Genomic DNA, 18711 nt, shown 5'->3' on the forward strand with positions numbered 1-18711 from the left:
CTCGCTGGGATAAGTGATTGATTTTTTTTTTTTTTTTTTGGTGACACGTTCCCCTCCCCCCACCCCCTTATTCTTGATTCTAAGCTGCTCTCAGCCATGGAGTGCCTTACGTATTGCAAACATTGCCTGCTGCGCTAGAATGAATGCCTACAAAATCCTAAAGCTATTTCTCAGGCAGTTTATAATAAGTCCCCGCCCCCACCCCAAACCCATTTAGCTCCACCCCGGCCCTCCTTTTTCCCCCTCCCAGCCCTGCCACTGGTAACAACCCCACCCCCACCCCCCCAACACACACATCTGCCCGCCCCCACCCGGACGTGAGCAGAAAGTAGCTCGAAGAGAGTTGGGACTGGTTATGTTACCCAGGCATCCAGCCGCACGCGCTTTACGGATGGGCTCTCTCCCTCGGCCTCGGTCGTGGGTCTCAGGAGGCCGAGGGACGAGCCGAAATCGGCTCTGGCGGGGTCATCCCGCTCGTTGCCTTCGTAGGAGCTGGCGTTGCTGCTGAGGCTGTCGACAGGAGAACGCCCCGTCGGCTCGTGCCGGCTCTGATGCGGGAAGGAGCTGAGCGGCGTGGCAGTGTTTCGTTCCCGGTTGGGCGAGACGGGCTCCGACTTGATGCTGATGTTGGGGTTGGTGTTGACAGTCAACGTGGTGGTGTGAGATAAGTGACCCCCTTGTCTGCAGGTGGCAGCGGAGGGATGGGGAGTGGAGAGAGGGAAAGGGGAGACAGGAGAAAAGAAGGGAATGGGGAAGACGAGGGGGAGAAAACGTAGAGGAGTGCACACGTGGGATAGTGAAGGAATAAGAGACAGATGCAGAGAAGGTGAAAAAGAAACAGATGGAGAAAGGGGAAGAGAGAAATATTGATAATTAACATTTGTAAAGGCCTTTTCTATCATAGAAATGCAGAGATCTTATCCATCCATCCATCTCAGTGCAGTTTAATATTATCAGTCTACACAGCTGACACTGAGACAGAGAGAAAGGAAGTAACTACCCCCCAAATCACCCAGATCTGGGGCAGACTCAGGACGAGAACCCAAGTCTCTTAAAGCCCAACCTAAGGCCTTAGCACAAGACCACCCTACCTGGCATCCTCCAACCCCATTAAGGTCCCTCTATGCTGCTCCTTCACACCAAGGAGAACCTGGCCCCTAATGTTCAGCAGTGAAACCCGCTGCGTTAGCAATGACAGCGCAGCATCAAATGTGCTTCCTCAAAGGATAAAGGACGTTTGTGGCATTAGGGAGTCATTGGGGTTGCCTGGAATGAAACGTCCTAGGGTGCTTCTGTAACTGGCCAGCTGCAATGGATGGTGTGATTGTTCTGAGGCCAGAAAGATGCTAGCCCTTGCTATGCAGTTATTGCTGCTGCTAGTGGGCTTGGAAAGGCAATCTAGACATGGAGAATGCACTAGACTGGGAACCAGGAGAGGTGCATTCTGTTCAGGGCCACGCTGCCGGCCTGTGTGACCCAGAGCCTGTCACTTCCTCTCTCTGTGGATCTCCTTCCCATCCCAGCCTTTGTTTGTCTTGTCTAACTAGACTCTAAGCCGTGTAGCTTGAAGCTGGTCTCTTTCGCCAAGGAAGCTGGGTCCAATAAAAGATATTACCCCTCCCACCTCGTCTCTTTCATATCCTGGGACCACCACAGCTACAATAACACTATAGAAAACTTTAGCTGAAAATGACAAAATATTAATGAATTTTTTTCATTATTTTCTAGCCAGTTCTATTAGGCTGTCAGCTCTTTGGAGCAAAGATGGGATCTTACTATGGCCTGGTCTACACGAGGAAATTAGGTTGGTAAACCACATCGCTCAGGGGTGTGAAAAAGCCAACCCCCTGAGCGAGCCGCGGTACAGACAGCACCTATCCCCCGGTACAACAGCACTAGAATTCTCCCGTCAACCTAGCTACCGCCTCTCGGGGACAAGAGAACCCCTCCCGTTGTTGTAGGTAGTGTCTTCAGTGACGCGCTACAGCGGCGCCCCAGCGTGTAGACAAGCCCTCTAAATGTCTGTTGCAGCCCCTAGCACAATGCGAGGGGGGGGGGGTCTTGGCTAGGTCCTCTAAGCACAGTTCTGTGTTTGCACAATGCCTAGCACACTGGAGTGCTGCTGGTTCACGAATAGGGCACCTAGCTGGTATGGCAATACAAGTAAACAATCATCATAATATAAATTACACTACTGAGTCTAAGACCTATAACACACCCTTCTGATTCCAGCCAGTAGATGGCAGTGGCGCGCGCGCACACACACACACACACACACACACACACACACACACACACATCCCCTTCCCTACTCCTTGCTACACTACAGACTTCAGCACAGTGCGCATCCAAACAATGCTATATTGTTACAGCAACCGGGCCAAATCTTCAGCTGATGTCAACTGGGGTGGCTCCATCGCTGCCGATTTGCGCCTGCCGAGGAGCTGTCCCCACCCCCGCAGTGTGTATTTAGGTCCTGCCGCGGGGGTCGGTATCCACGAGAAGTGTTTTGAGGGGAGAAAAGCAGGAACCGTCCGGACTGGGGACTAAGAATCAGGCCCGTCTAGATTCCATATAATGTGAATAAACAAACTGTGCCTGTCTGGAGCGAATGTACCTTCCCAGCAGATAACCCAACAGAACCCTCTGTCCTGCTCAATTCAGGCCAAGGATGCAGAAAGGTCGCGCACCCCTGCACAGACAAGGCTCCTGCTCATTCCACTGACAGCTCGGCCTGAATGCGCGGCACTTGATCAACCCTTGGTTGATCAAACCTGGCAGCCTGCCTTTGGCTAGGAATCCGACAACCTGGGTCCAATTCCTGTCTCCACCACCTGCGTGTTGTGTGACCTGCAGCAAGCCACCGAGGCTATGTCTGCACCTGGGAGCAAGATGTTGCCTTGAGGTTGTCATTCGGGATCTCAAGCCTACCCGCCCCGGGGCCTGAGAACCCAGGTCGTGACATCCACACAGCTTTTCTTAACGCACCGGCATGAGGCTGTGCACCCCAGCTGGGAAGTTCACTCTCAGATACCCTTCGGGCTTGTCTGCATGGGGAAACTGACTGAAGTTGCTCCGTGTGGACTTTCTATTGCAGAATAATTCCTCTGCTTGGGAAGCACCCGATTTAGTCCAGAATAAAGGGTCCACAAGGGGAGATATTGAACAAAAGCTGTTTGGGTCAGCGTCCGCATTAGAAAAACCCTTATTCTTTCTGGGATTCGATTTCCCACTTGGGAATGAGGACAACAATTCTCCCTTTGTCTAGTTAGACTGCAAGATATTTGGGGCAGGAACTGTCTCTCAATAAGGGTATGTCTACACAATAAAAGACCCATGGCATGGGCATAGTTGACCCAAGTCAATTGATTCAGGCTCATGGAGCTTGGGCTGCGGGGCTGTAAAATTGCAATGTAGACGTTTGGGCTTGGGCTGGAGCCTGGGCACTGAGACCCCACAAAGGGGGTAGGTCTTGGGGGGGAGGCAACTGCCTCCCGTGTCCCCATAGCAAATGAAGCCACTGGCGTTAATAACAGAGTTCAGATACAGAATTCCTCAAAGTTCGTGGCTGTTTTGGTTTGATTCGTTACAGGGGTAGCGTATGGGCCACCCACAGTGTGTAGATCAGTCTCGCTACTGACAAAACCTGGGGGCATAGCACCGGCCCATCTTAATGGTGGTGGTGTCGGTCACCTAGAGCGGAACGTGTAACAGCACTGTTTTATTACCCCACAGCACCTTCAGGCAGCAGGTCCAACAGGTTCTGAACTTGTCAGGAATTTCACATTTCGCTTGGAATATTTTGCTTTCCTCTAGCGAGGACACTCAGAGCTCGGGTAGTTTTTCGATGGAAAATCAGGTTTTCTACTAAATGAATTTTTTTTTGCAAAAAGTGTCCGCTTTCCACAGAAAACTTCCATTTTCATCAGAAAAACGAACTAGTTATTTCAGCCAAAACACTGAAATGTTTCAATTTACATAGCTTCTGTGGGGCCTCATAGGAGCTGCAGCTCAGTTTCCTCATGTCCCTGCTCTTGACTACATCTCCCATGATGCACCATGCCAGGGACTCCCATGATGCAACTGCCTCCCCTCGCCAGGGCAAAACCCAGGGTGCATCATGGGAAAGGTAGTCTGTTGAGGGAGCCCTAGCTATAGAGAATGGGCGCATGAGACACCCGAACTGCAACTCCCATGAGGCAGGATTTCAGAATAGAAATAGGTGAGTTTTTGATTTTTCACCAAAATGTCAACCGTCTCAAACGTGAAAGAAATAAGAATTTGTCCTTCTATAGAAATGTCTGGACCAGAATCTCAAAACACCTAAATGAAGGCCCTGTGAGGTGGATCAGTATCATTTTCCTCATTTTACAACTGAGGAAACTGAGGCACGGAGCAGGGCAGTGACTTGGGAATCTGTGGCAGAGCCAGGCATGGAAACCAGGAGTGCTGGCGCCACGTCCCCTTTGCTCCAACCAGTAGGCAAAACTGCCTCCCCAAATCAGGAATAACTGCTGTCGAAATACACAGCTGCAGTGCGTGTTCAAGGAAACAAACTCACTGAGGACTGAAATGCTTTCGTCTAAGCCAAGTTACGGGGCTCGATAGAGGGTATCTGGGGGACAGACTAGACGGTCTAATGATCCCTTCTGGCCTTAAGCCCTATGGAACCATGCAACTATGAAGGCAGCATCAGTGGAGTGCCCAACCCCTCCATTTCCCTTACATTAAGTTGCTTAGTGATACAGGAACAAGATGTTGCTGCTGCTGTTGTTGTTGTTGCTGCTGCTGTTGTTGTTGTTGTTGTTGCTGTTGCTGCTGCTGATGTTGCTGTTGCCAGGCAGAGATGTTGCCAAGCGACAACCCGCTGGGAGAGCTGAACGCCGGGAGTGAGGATAGCTCTGCACTGGTCAGCTGATAATCTGAAAAAGAAGACACGCTGTTCAGAAGCAAACCCTTCATTGCATCCACACCAAATCCTGAGCTTGGCACCTGTTACAAATGAGGGTGGAGAGCAAATCCTTCTCCATGTTGTAACAAATCTGTAGGCAGCTCAGGAACCTTGCAGGTGTCACTGTGATGTGCACAACAGCTGCTTGGAACAGCCCAGCAAAACTGGGGATAGAATGCACCTCCTCCTCCTCCAAAATCACCGACCCCTTCTGCATGAGCTAAAGGAGAATCGCCATTCACCATGGGCAGTATAGGGCTCATGACACACGAACAAGCAGCTCTGATTCCGTCCAAGAGACTGCAGTAGTTCATGCACACACATAAAGGGATTACATCCAGTACATGGAAGTGGTGTAGAAACACACACACGCTGATTCCATCCTGTAAAGGGTAGTGGTATATAAAACACACACTATTTCCAGTACAGAATAGTAGGATATAAACACAAACATGCACACCGATTCCTCACAGTATAGGGCGCCAGTGTAGACCCACAGAAGTACTGGGCAGTGCTGTACACATGCATACGCTTACCTAGTTAATTACACCCTGTACAGTGCACCAAGCAGCACTTCTACCCCACAGCAGGGCTAAGCAGTACAGAGGAAGTGGAAGCGGGACTAGTACGTTCCGTTGATTAGAATTCGTTTACATCCGAGCCAAAGACGCGCTTGCTTCTTAATGGAATAATAAACTTTTTGTGTTTGATCAGCGTCTTATTTTGTTATGAAAGCTCCTTGAGATGCCTGGCATGATAAAAGCGGCTGCAGACATTGATCTTGCTGCTGTTTAATTGAGTTAGCTGACACATCAGCAAGGCCATCACTTTAACGAACTCCATGTGATCATACTGCGTAATCAGATACAAGCTATCGTTGCTTCCAAATCTGCTCCACTCCACCTTCCAGCGCACGGCAGCCCCCTCCTCTCTTTTCTTCTCCCTCCAGACTCAGCTTTTCAAAGATCTTGTCATCTCCTTATTTATATCGTGGTAGCAGCTAGAGGCCCCAGTGTGCTAGGTGCTGTACATGCCGAAGGCAGGAGGAGGAGAAGGCAGAGGGGGCAACCTGCTGGCTCTAAGCTGGAGCTAAGGGTCAGAGAAGGCTGAAGGCAGGGGAATATTGGAGGCGCTAACCTGCTTCCCACTGGCTCCCAGCAGAGAGGGCTGTGGGAGTTCCTACAAGGACTACTGGCACTAAGACTGTTTGGACTCCTTCAGAGAACTCTTAAAGGGGAAGCTGAGGCAGGTGTACCTGTCATGCTGTGGCCAGGCACGGCTGGCCTTTGCCACGCACTGAGAGGTTAAGTGACTGGAATCAGAACTTGTCTACCCCAGGAAGTTACTCCCGCTCTAAATTTAAATTAATGGAGATACCCTATCTCCTAGAACTGGAAGGGACCTTGAAAGGTCATTGAGTCCAGCCCCCTGCCTTCACTAGCAGGGCCAAGTACTAATTTTGCCCCAGATCCCTAAGTGGCCCCCTCGAGGATCGAACTCACAACCCTGGGTTTAACAGGCCAATGCTCAAACCACTGAGCTGTGTGGATGTTCTTATTTCAGTTTCAACCCGGCTCATTTCAGTTTACCTTAAATCGATTAAGGATCGATTCAACCGTATTAATCCGCTTTCTTCCATTGAAAGAAGAGTATTCACACAGGTTTCATGCAACCAGTTTTGAAACCGACTTTAGTTAGTTTGGGGCAACTTTCTCATGTAGACAAGGCCTTGGGCTGTCAATAGCTTGTCTTAATAGTTGCTCAACTAGGAAACAATCTTGCAATGAGCCAACAACTTTATCAAACATATACACTTATGAACAATATTACACACCCTATTCTCATATGCCAGAGGAAGACATTCATATATACTAACTACTAGAGCTGAACAAGAAATTGGTTGTGGTTAGTTTGGGGTTGGGTGGGTTTGTTTGGGTTTTTGTTTGTTTGTTTGTTTCGTTGGTTTTTTTTAAATTTGGTGACCAAACCCAAAAAACTAAAACAAAAACAAAAAAAACCTCACTATTTGTTTTGAACCAAAATGGAATTTTTTCAGGTTTCTGGACAAAATGAAAGCCAAAATGGTTTCACTCAGGTCAAACAAAACATTTTGAACATTAATTCAAATTGACATTTTGTTTAAAAAAAGTCAGTTTGAAATTAAATGTCAAAGTAGTTTGTTTTGATACTTTCTAAACAAACCATTTTGACTCTTCAGAGATTTGTGTTCAGGGATTTTTGGGGGGGATGAGGTTCAGCTGAAACTATTTTGCAAATTTGATTCACAAATCGTTTTGGTGCCCTGAAAAATGCAATTGGGCAGGAGGGTGGGGGAAGGGCAAATTTCTAGTGACAATTTGTGTGTGTGTGTGCGCGTGCATAGGTTTAGTAACTACACACAGAGAGATACTGGGCCTCACTTTACATTAAGGCCTCTTTACTCCACCACATTAGGGGATGTAAGTATTTTTTATATATACAATTCTTGTAACCTCTCAGGGGTTGGAGATATCTGTTATGTACCTCAATCCCAAAGAGACAATAACAGTTTTGCCAATCCCAGGTGCTTAAACAGCATGAATCATGTCCCTGAAAAACCACAAGACTGGCTTAAAAATCTGGTTTTTGAGCATTCAGGAGTCATGTTTTCCAGCTCTTCTCAGCAATCATGAGGGCTAGAAATGTACTTAAAAAATGAGATGACATTTCATATAATCACATGACTCCAGGAGCAGGAGCTTTCAGAAAAAGACCAAATATCATGAAACTTGCTGTAAAATCATGAGAGCTGGCCAGGCTGGGAGTAACTATGCGTTGCCAGAGAATTGTTTTCTGCTAAAAGAACTGACCTTTGATCAAAGGCGGTTCTGCTGTATTGTCTCAGCATTTGATGCGCACACAATAGAGCCAGAATTCCTGTGCGCCACTCATCACCCACTGCACCCCACCTCTCCTGTTGGGCGTTTGTGGTTTCAGTCTTCCCCACCCCTGCAGGGACAAACCTGCCTGCAGCAGCACGTCACAAAGAGATGGCTGAAGGGGAGCTGAAAGGCTGCCAAAGTTACTTATGCCGATTTGCGGCACACCCACCAGAAAGTCCCAACCCTTGATTCTCTGCGGCTCTGTGCCTGGCTCAGTAATTTACACCAGCTGGGAACCATTCAGGCTTGGTAGCACTTTACAGCCACTAGGCGTGACAGCCACCAGCTTTAGGCAACGCTTGGGGACTGAACTGTAGATTTTCCCACACGTGGAAATGTACCTTGCTATAGTTTGCGCTAATCTGGTAGGCTCCGCAGAGCAGACATAGAGGGGGCAGACGGCTGAGCGGGTTATACACTTCTCCTGGATGGAGGACGCTCACCCCAAGCCCATCTAAAGCCCAGGGCAGTTCAAATTCCAGATAATCCTAACTGGGGATTGTGTACAGGGGACACTCAGGAAAATGAATCTCAATTACTGAAAAGTGTGAATTGAAAGTGGATTAGTTAAACCGAATTAAACCCCCGTGTGGATGCTCTCATTCAGAATTCAGGTGGGCTTCACTGGGTTTAGTTTAATTCACTTTGGAAATGGTTATTATTTAAGAACAGCCGATTGGCTCAGCCGCTAGCAAATGCACAGCGGAGAAAAATTCTGCATCGTCAAAGAGCGGAGGAAAGATGAGACCTCTTAGACTGGAAGCTTTTTTTGGGAAGAGACTGTCCCACATCGGGTGTGTGTGTGTGCATGCAGCCCCCAGCACAAAGGGGCCCTTGTCTCATCTGGAACAGCGGGACCCCACAGTCATATGAGCAATGATCATCACAATAGCAGCTCTGATATCAGGCCGTTTAGCCACGTTTGAACATTTTCCCCCTGTCACCCCTATGCAGAGGGATGAGCGCAAGCCTACGCTACATTCATAATCTAGCCTTGCCCTGGACGCTCTGAGCAAGGTTGAAATCCAGGCAAGGACGGGAGACTTCTACTTGCCTGTGAGCAGACATCTGCTGGGCTACACCTATTAATTATAAGAGGGTGTTTCCCCACCCGCCTACTCCGGGCTCTTCCAGACAAACAGCTTCATACAGCATTTTTACGAGATATTCTCTGAGCAGGTGCCAAACCTGCCACTCTGCACGGGTGTGGGACAGGTTCCAGAGACCTACTGCCTTTTCTGGGGACAGATGTTCCATAACCTTCATCTCTCTTTCTTCCTAACCCCGATCAGTTAGTAACTGGCTTATGCCCAGCAGGGCCGGCTCTGACTTTTTGGCCGTCCCAAGCAAAAAAAAACAAACAAAAAAAAACCAGAGCGCGGGTGCAGGGGGACCGGCTGGGGGGGGAAGGCGGGAGAGGGAGGGAGCGGGCGGGAGGGAGAGAGTAGGGGGCGGCCAGGGCTACAGCAGGGGCGCTGCTACGCGGCCCCTCCCGCTGCGCCGCCTCCTGCCGCCTGCCGCGAGGGCACCGCTCCGGTCGGCGGGGAGGGAAGGAAGAGGACTGCCCTGCCGGGTGCTCTGGTTCTCCGCGCTGCCGCCCCCTACAGGGTGGCTGGAGCGGAACAAAAAAACAAACAAAACAAAACAAAAAAGCGGCCGTGCCGCCCTAGGATTGGGCAGAATGCCGCCTCCAACAATCTGCCACCGCAAGCACCAGCTTGCTCGGCTGGTGCCTGGAGCCGGCCCTGATGCCCAGACGGATGCTGGGTTTTGGTCCGGACGCTCATTTGCGCTAAGACTTCTTTACACTGCATTGGAAGCATAAAAGGGCCAGGAAGTGGATGTAACCGTAATTAGCACCCACTTCAAGGCACTTTTACATTGCCACAACGGCGCAATGAGGCCTTAGTGTAAACGAAAATCACGGCCTTAAAATCCTTACTGATGTAACAGCGGACGTTCTCATTATCCATATAAACGACCACTCTTTAAAAACAAAAAATACTGCTAAGCTCTTATCCTCAGCGATATCTTGTGGCAAGGAGTTCCACAGGATGTTACGCATCGCGTGGGAAAAGTTGGCAACATCCTGGCGGCGGTTCCAATCAACCCCATACTTTCACGTCCGTCGCACTGACCTGTGTTGTACGCTGTGGGCATGGCAGAGAAAGGCAGGCCCTGGGTCAGCAGACTTGGAGTGGCCACCGACACGACAGGCGTGGTTAAAGAATGAGTTGCTTGGGAGACTCCTAACCTCTGTGCATTCTGCTGGGGAAGCAAACGGAGAAGGAATTAGAAGCTGGATGCGTTTAAACCACCGGTGGGTTCGGACTGTAACCGCCGACTGCAGGGCTCCTGACACCTACCGCTGGGCACTGTTGGAGACAAGAGCGGTAGGATAGATGGAGCGCTGGTCTGAGCCACCTGGGGAACTCCTGTACGCAACAGATTAAAACACCAGCCCACTTTCAAATCCATCAGTTCCAGGCTCTCAGGACCCGTATGCCCTTCAGTAGCTGGATCATTTGCACTGGGTTTTATTTTATTCTTTTCCTTCTGATGTTTAAAATACCCCAGGCCTGATTCTCCATGGCACTAAGGCGCCATTTCCCTGCCCGAGCAGGGAAAAGAGGCCTTCATTTAAAGGAGAATATAGTTCAATGTAACTTGCCTTAAGCAAACCAGCCAAAGTGAATTGGTTCAAAGAGATGCTTCTTTTTTAAGCAAAACAGCAGGGGAAGCTGTAGAAGGGCTTTCAGGGACACTCACCCCGCAGAGAGGTCCTATGTGCCACTTATGTCCCACTTAAATCCTGTTTTTCTGGCTTGCACAGTTCTTGTGCTGGCACTCTGCACAGAGGTGAATTTTACTCTTAAGACGAATGCCCTGAGGTTGCTCTAATTTATACACCAGGGGCTGGAAAGACTATTTATCTTAGGTAATTATCTGGCTCCCCTCACCCCCGTACGTGAGCGTGCTATAGTCTTTAATGCATTTGTCCTCACAACCCACCCCCCCGCCCCCGTGAGATAGGGCAGTGCTATCATTGTACAGATGGGGGAAACTGAGGCACAGATAGACTTTAACTTGTCCAAGGTAATTTATACCCAGTTTAAGGACTCTTTATGTTACCAGAACAGTCTGAAGGGACCCCGGTGAAAATGAGGATCAGGCCCGAGAAGTACAAAGGTGACTTAAAGCTATCTTAACTTCCTCCATCCCTGGAAGGAACGTGCCTGAGAATCAGTCCCCTTGACTTCCCTGGGAATCGAGGGTACTCAGCATCTCTTGGCAGTGAGATCTGTGGGCCTCAGTCATTAACAAGCCCCCGTTTTAAAGAGTGGCCCCCTGAGGCCCACTGGCACACTATGCAAACATGCTGCCCTGGGACAACAGCACCTAACCCCCCCCTCCCCCAGTTATTTGGGTGGATCTGAGGGCAGGATTAGGCCCTGTTTGCAAATCAGATAATCCGGGCTGCCTATGTTAATCTGATTTAAATCAGACTCAAGAGGCTTGACTCTAATCTGAGGCACCCGGGCACATGTCACCCAAGGAAACCCGAAACAGAATCCAGCTTAGACCATGCTTGGCATGGCGCGATGCCGGCCGGGTCATTTCGGGCCCCGGTCGGTCGAGACAGCGAGTTGCGGTCTGCCCCCGGTCAATGGGAGCGGAGGGCGACAGCTGCCTTGCGGGTTGTGAAGGACAGGGAGCAAGGGAACCCCTTCCGAAAATGGCACGTGAAGATGCCGCCAGGAGACCTCGGGAAGCGTTCAGAGACGGGGTGCTCTAGGGCCTCTAGACAGACAGATTTAGACAGGATTCACGCTCAAGGCTGATGCAACTCCCGAGACTCCCAACTCCGCCGTGCCTTAGCATTTGAAAGCACCAAATGGTCAGTCAGTGTCTCCTTAGCCTGGCAGCACCCTGGCGCGCCAGTTTCAGAAGCCAGCTCTTTGCAAAGCGGCAGGTCGGTGGACGGATCAGCTCCAAATAACCAAGGGCGGATGATTATACGGGCGATAATGACTAAACCTTGAGGCTGGAGAAACAGGTTTCCGAGGCGCGCATCCTGCAGCCAACGCTAGCCCGGGCTGTGACCACTGCCCCACGGGTTAAGAGTATTTAAGACAAATGCCTTAGTGGTGGCTAGGATTTAGTTTGGGGTCCAGCCAGCCCACGGTAACAAGCCACGCCGATGACTACCTTCTGGGATTGGGTGCAGTGTACTGCTCTGACCCTGGCCTTCCAAAAGCCATTTTCTGGCTCCTGAGAAGCCCAGTGTACAGACCTTACCTGAGTTCCTAGACAAGGGGAAGGGAAATCAGAGCTGGGATCCACCAGCCCAAGGACCATGCACCACTTCAGTCTCATTTCAAGAGCCTGGTTCCCCCACTGCACACTGGGCCTGATTCACATTTATACTAAGGCCTTGTCTACACTAGAAAGGGTTTGCTACAGTCACTGTAAGTCCCTTTCCATAACCAGAGTGCTGTAAAGGGGCCTTAGAGTAAATGGGAATCAGGCCCCTTGCAAAGCACTACCAGATGAGATTGGTGGTATTGTGCATCCACTCTGCCCAAAGTAAAGGGCAAGGGAGACTCAGGCCCATAGTTCTCAGATTAGGATTTAAGTGGAATGTGTAAGGGCATGTCTACAAGGAGAAGTTAGTTCAGAAAAAGGTTGGATGGAAATTTAAGGGCTTGTCTATACCCGGAGTTATTCTGGAATAGTTATTCTGGAATAACTCCATGTATAAATGCTCTTATTCTAGGGTATGTCTACACTACCCGCCGGATCTATCGGGGATCGATTTATCACATCTAGTGTAGACGCGATAAAATCGATCCCCGATCGCTCTGCCGTCGACTCCAGAACTCCACCACGGTGAGAGGCGGAAGCGAAGTCGACGGGGGAGTGGCAGCGGTCGATTCGCCGCCATCCTCATGGCCAGGTAAATCGATCTAAGGGTACATCTACACTACAGGGGGGAGTCGATTTAAGATATGCAAATTCAGCTACGTGAATAGCGTAGCTGAATTCGACATATCGCAGCCGACTTACCCCGCTGTGAGGACGGCGGCAAAATCGACTTCTGCGGCTTTCTGTTGGCGGCGCTTACTCCCACCTCCGCTGGTGGAGTAAGAGCGTCGATTCGGGGATCAATTGTCGCGTCCCAACGGGACGCGATAAATCGATCCCCGAGAGGTCGATTTCTACCCGCCGATTCAGGCAGGTAGTGTAGACCTAGCCTAAGATACGCCGACTTCAGCTACACTATTTGTTGCATATCTTAGGTCGACCACCCCCAGTGTAGACCTAGTCCTAGAATAAGAGTGCCTTATTCCGAATTAGCTTAATCCACATTGGAAGATGGCCCACACATGGAGTTACTCAAGAATAGGTACTCTCCTTTAAATTAACACCCTACCTTAATCTGGAATAAATTTCGCGTGTAGACAAACCCTAAAGCATTATAGCTATTCCAGAATAGAAGTGTCCACACAAGAGATCTTCTGGAATAGTTTTTGTAGAACAGCTTATTCCATAATAACTATTCTGGTCAATTCCTCCAATGCAGACAAGCCCTTTAGATTTTCTGCAGCTCCTCTGCACAGGAGTGAATTTGAGCCTATAAGGACCAAGCACTGGTCCTATTCCCTGACTCTGAAGATCCCAGGAAGGTTCAGGATGAAGCCAAACAAACAGCTTTCCCCCCAAACAATGTGAAAAACAACTCCCCTAAAGAGCAAACGGAGGGCGGCAGCTTCTTCCGTTCTGCAGGGTTGATGGGAGTGTTACACCAATAGCAAGATAATAAAACTGTAAAACACCCAGGGGCCTGCGGCCCTTTCCCACCATTCTCGCAGGGTAAAGGGGCCTTAAGATAGGTGTAAGTGTAACTTACACTTACTCCACGAGTGATATAAAGGGGCCTTAGTGAATCAGGCCCCAACACTGCAATCAAGTCATCAGCTTAGGACTCGCTGTGATTTCACGCCATGCCAGGTTGTTATAATTAACAAAGTTTTAGTGCCTCTCCATGCAGGCAAATTCTAATGCTCTCCACTGCCCCTGGTTATTTTGACAGCCATGCGAGATTGTTAACTGTTCGGAGTGCCACACTTCCATTCGAGATCATTACAACATCATGCACACATGCTCCCAGGTGAAATCTCTTGTCACTGACGTCGTGATGGATGGGGATAGCTCTACACTTCCAATGAAAAGTCTCAAGTGTCGTGTATAAGAATAGGGTAATATCCCTTTAAATTGTCTGTGAACCCTCTTGTGGTGCTCTCCACGGTCTCTGGCTTAGAAGCTGCCAGAAACACACCCACTCTGTTAGCTGGGGTTGATCCTGCTGGCGAAGGGTTAAGTGGGTTCTGCTGACTCACTGAGAGGCAGGTGACTCACCGCTATGCCTGTGTATAAAGGAGGTGGGAGAGGTTGTTTATAGAAAGAGGACCTGGGAGGTGGGCTGAGCAATATGGAGGGAGCCAAGTAGGAGGAGACGGTTTGAGCTGACCTTTGTGTTAACAGAGCCAAGGGAGCGTTTGCACAAAATGGGACGGGTTTATACCGCAATAAAACTACCAAGCTCTTAAACAGCACTTTTCATCAGCAGATCTCAAAGTGCTTTATCACAGAGGTCCATACTGTTATCCCCATTTTACAGAAGGAGAAACTGAGGCATAGAGCAGGGAAGTGTCTTGCCTAAGGTCACCCAGCAACAGAGCCAGGAGTAGAACCTACATCTGCTGAGTCCCCATCCAGTGCTTTACCTACTAGGCCACACTGCCTGTTAGCAGGGTGGGCAAGGCACCTGCAATTTGCCTCCAGAGACCTTTCCATTAGTGCCCTGCAGGACTGTAATTTATGGCTATTATAACCTTTGCTGACTGCCACGACCCTGTTACCCGTCCGCACTGCACCAGAATAGCATCAGGACGAAATGGTATTATTGCCACAAACAAGGTGACAGCACTCACTTTGCTGGCAGGAAAAGCTATACAAATAATGAGAAGCCGTGTTCCTCTGCAGAAATTAGTTCTTGGGAATGAACGGGTGGGTCGGAGAATTCAGATTTCACTTTCCATTTTTTGGGTTGTTGTTTTTTTAAAGAGTTCTTAGTATTTGAAGAACTTGATTTATTTCCTGCTTCCCTTGTAACGGCGTTAGGCCAGATCCCTAAGTGTCGTAAATCAGCGTAGCTCTTTTGAACTTCCTGGAGCTATGCCGATTGATATCAGCTGAGGATACGACTCCGCGACGCCAATGGGACGATGCTGATTTATCCTCGCTGGGGATCTGGCCCATTGACTCCAGTGGGGTGACACCAGTCTACACCAATTAGGGATCTGGCCCATTGACTAGAATGGAGTGACACCAATGTTAACACCAGCTGGAGAGTTGGCCCTTTGACTTCAATGGAACTGTGCTCATTTAAACCAGCTGGGGACCCGGGCCTATAGCTTTTCTCTGCCATGCAGAAAAGGATTTTCCCTAACATATAGATTCCTAGGGCCCAATTCTTGGCTGCTCTATAAAATAATAGGACTGGAAATTACAGTTGTGCTGACTTTAAGGCTCCTTTGCATCACCAGAGCAGTGCAAAGGGGGCCTTGGAGTCAATGAGAATTAGGCCCATGACGTTCAATGCCTTCTTTAACCCCTGCCCCCATCCCTCCAGGCCTGTTGTTTAAGGAGGTGTTAAAGGAAACAAAAAGACTCATGTCAGGACAGGACTCGAAGGAAACACACACACAGCACAAGGCAACTCACCAGATCCAAGTGGTCCTCCGTCTGAATGCAGAAGAACAGAAATAAAACCAAGAGGCACCGTTACATGTACGCCTTTCGCCAACTGGTTCCAAGCCCAACTCCAAAGGCCTGATTCTCATTTGCACTAAGGCCCCTTTACCCAGCTCCGGCAGGAGAAAGGGGCCCTAAGGTGGCCACAAATTACATCAACATCCACTTTAGGACTCCTTTATGCTGCCATCACGATGTAAAGGGGCCTCAAGCCTGCAGTCTTCAGTGCTGTGTTCTCATGAGCAGAAATAAAGAGGCTAATGCATTTCTCTTCCCGAGAAACTTCTTCAAAACCGCTAAAGCTTGCTCTCCACACAGTTTGTGCACTAGTACAACTCTATAGGTTAGGTTTCAGAGGGGTAGCCATGTTAGTCTGTATCAGCAAAAAGAACAAGGAGTATTTGTGGCACCTAAGAGACTAATACATTTATTTGAGCATAAGCTTTCGTGGGCTAAAACCGATACAGTTATCCCCATTCAACCCCTGTACAGGAGAGTATACAGATGCTCCCCAGGTTACGCAAGACCTGACTTACGCAAATTCGCACTTACGGAAAAAATTCCATAAGCCAGACATAGGATTTTCGAGTTGCAGAAATTTTTGCGTAACGTACGGGTATACGTTTCCGACTTACGTAAAATTCGAGTTACGCAAAGGTTTTCTGGAACAGAACGATTGCGTAAGTCAGGGGGCGTCTGTAAGCATCTTTATACCAGTATAACTGTGTCCACACTAGGGGAGGTTGCATCCCTTTAACTAGACTGGTATAGTTAATGTGGGACAACTTTTGTGTGTAGACAAGGTCTCAGAAACGTGGTGTGATCCCCGTCTATTATTTTGGATTTGAAGTGGCCAATATTGTTTTGTTTTTCCAAACTTTTCCATGGCTTTTTGTGCATCTGAATCTTTTGCTTAGTTTTATTTTTGGCATAGACAGTTTAGACTGATTCTCTTCAGCCCCAGTCCCGCATACGCTTATGTGAGTAGGTAACTTTCCGCATGCGAAACCTCGTCCACACCAAAAAACGTAAGTTGACCTAGCTATGTCGCTCGGGGCTGTGAAAAATGTCACACTCCAGGAACAGAGCTGCAATGCGGCTCTAGCAGTTGTAGTGTAGACATATTCTGAGTACTCTGACTGGGACTGTCTAAGATGGGAAGAAAGGTGTGAGGGGGGTATAAAACCAAATTAGCTAACTCAATACCTATGTCTTCACTGCAGAGTTAACTCGAGTTATCTACACTCAAGTTAACACCACTCCGGTTAGTTAGCCGTACCCAGAGGGCAGGTCTACATTGCCAAATAGCTGTGTTCTTAACTTGAATTAAAGCCCAGGGGAAGCCTGGGGTTGAATTTGAGCTCTCACCCAAGTTAAAAACTGAGTTACCATGTCTTCACTGCTATTCTAACCCAAGGTAGCTAATCCACATTAAGCACACACCTTTTATCTGCAGTGTGGACAGAACCACGGTGATGTGTTAGCAGCTGATGTGCTAACTCAAGCGGTAATCAATACCCCGTCACGGGCCAGCCAGCGTGAGTTAATAGCACCCCACTTGAGTTAAGGGTTTGTGCGTGTGGACAGGACTCAAGGGAGCGGCAACGCTCAGGTTATAACTCGAGTTTACTTTGCAGTGAAGACAAGCCCAGCGTGAAACGCCCCTTTCCCCCCAGGGGTTGATTCTCAGTTACATGGAGGCCACTTTACACCGCTCTGGCAGTCCGAAGGGGCCTGAAAATTACAAAGAGTCAGGCCCCTAAGACAGAGCCAGGCATCCACCTTTACAATCTGAGAATCGTCAAATCCTAGCAAGGGCAGGCTGGAAGGGACCTCGAGAGGTCATCTAGTCCAGCCCCTTGCGCCGAGGCAGGACCAAGTAAAATCTCGTTAGCTTGTCATGTCATAGCCTGGCTACTCATCAGTGATTTAGATAATGGCATAGAGAATACACTTGTATAAAGTTTGTGGACGATACTAAGTTGGGCAGGGTTGCAAGTGCTTTGGAGGATAGGATTAAAATTCAAAATGATCTCAACAAACTGGAGAAATGGTCTGTAGTAAATAGGATGTAATTCAATAAGGACAAATATAAAATACTCCACTTAGGAAGGAACAATCAGTTGCATACATACAAAATGGGAAATGACTATCTAGGAAGGTGTTCCCCAGAAAGGGATCCAGGGGCTCATAATGGATCGCAAGCTAAATATGAGTCAACGGTATAACACTGTTCCAAAAAAGCAAACATCATTCTGGGATGTAATAGCAGGAGTATTGTAAGCAAGACATGAGAAGTAATTCTTCCGCTCTACTCCATATTGATTACGCCTCAACTGGAGTATTGTATCCAGTTCTGGGCACCACGTTTCAGGAAAGATGTGGACAAATTGCAGAAAGTCCAGAGAAGAGCAACAAAAATGATTCGAGATCTCGAAAACGTGACTTATGAGAAAAGATTGAAAAAATTGGGTTTGTTTAGTCTGGAGAAGAGAAGACTGAGAGGGAACATAAGTTTCAAGTACATAAAATTGTATTAAAAGGAGGAGAGAGAAAATTTGTTCTCCTTAACCCCTGAGGATAGGACAAGAAGCAATGGGCTTAAATTGCAGCAAGGGTGGTTTAGGTTGGACACTAGGAAAAAAATCCTATCAGGGTGGTTAAACACTGGAATAAATTGCCTAGGGAGGTTGTGGAATCTCCATCATTGGAGATTTTTAAAAGCAGGTTGGACAGACACCTAGATAATATTTAGACCTGCCTTGAGTGCAGGGGACTGGACTAGATGACCTCTCGAGGTCCCTTCCAGTCCTATGCTTCTATTAGATGTCTATTCTATTCTACTCCTGGGGAATATCGCAATAGTCTACAGCAACACCATTGTAAACTGCAACGGTTATGGGCCATTACTGGGGAATACTAAGAGTACTTTAGAGTAATAATCCAGCGGCAGCGCTGTCATCAGCTGCAGCATTATGCACCGTTACTGGGGAATACCGCCGCAGTCTCGAGTAACAACAC

General features: G+C 48.6%; 1 protein-coding gene across 10 annotated transcripts in view; it reads right to left on the minus strand.

Moving 5' to 3' along the window:
• Nucleotides 1–306: 306 nt before the first annotated feature.
• The window catches only part of MEF2D (myocyte enhancer factor 2D), a 171098-nt gene continuing 152693 nt past the window's right edge, over nucleotides 307–18711 (minus strand). For 5 of the 10 annotated variants that reach the window (XM_054011454.1, XM_054011449.1, XM_054011450.1 and 2 more), the window contains 4 exons: nucleotides 15661–15681; nucleotides 10011–10140; nucleotides 4727–4922; nucleotides 307–681 (listed from right to left, as the gene is read on the minus strand). In XM_054011454.1, the coding sequence (XP_053867429.1) occupies nucleotides 354–681; nucleotides 4727–4922; nucleotides 10011–10140; nucleotides 15661–15681 (675 nt within the window). In that variant the 3' untranslated portion in view covers nucleotides 307–353. The remainder of the gene's footprint in view (nucleotides 682–4726; nucleotides 4923–10010; nucleotides 10141–15660; nucleotides 15682–18711) is intronic. The other 5 variants (XM_054011456.1, XM_054011453.1, XM_054011459.1 and 2 more) reach the window with 3 other exon arrangements.

The sequence above is a fragment of the Malaclemys terrapin genome, chromosome 21 (assembly GCF_027887155.1).
Source record: "Malaclemys terrapin pileata isolate rMalTer1 chromosome 21, rMalTer1.hap1, whole genome shotgun sequence".
Classification (NCBI taxonomy): Eukaryota; Metazoa; Chordata; order Testudines; family Emydidae; genus Malaclemys; species Malaclemys terrapin.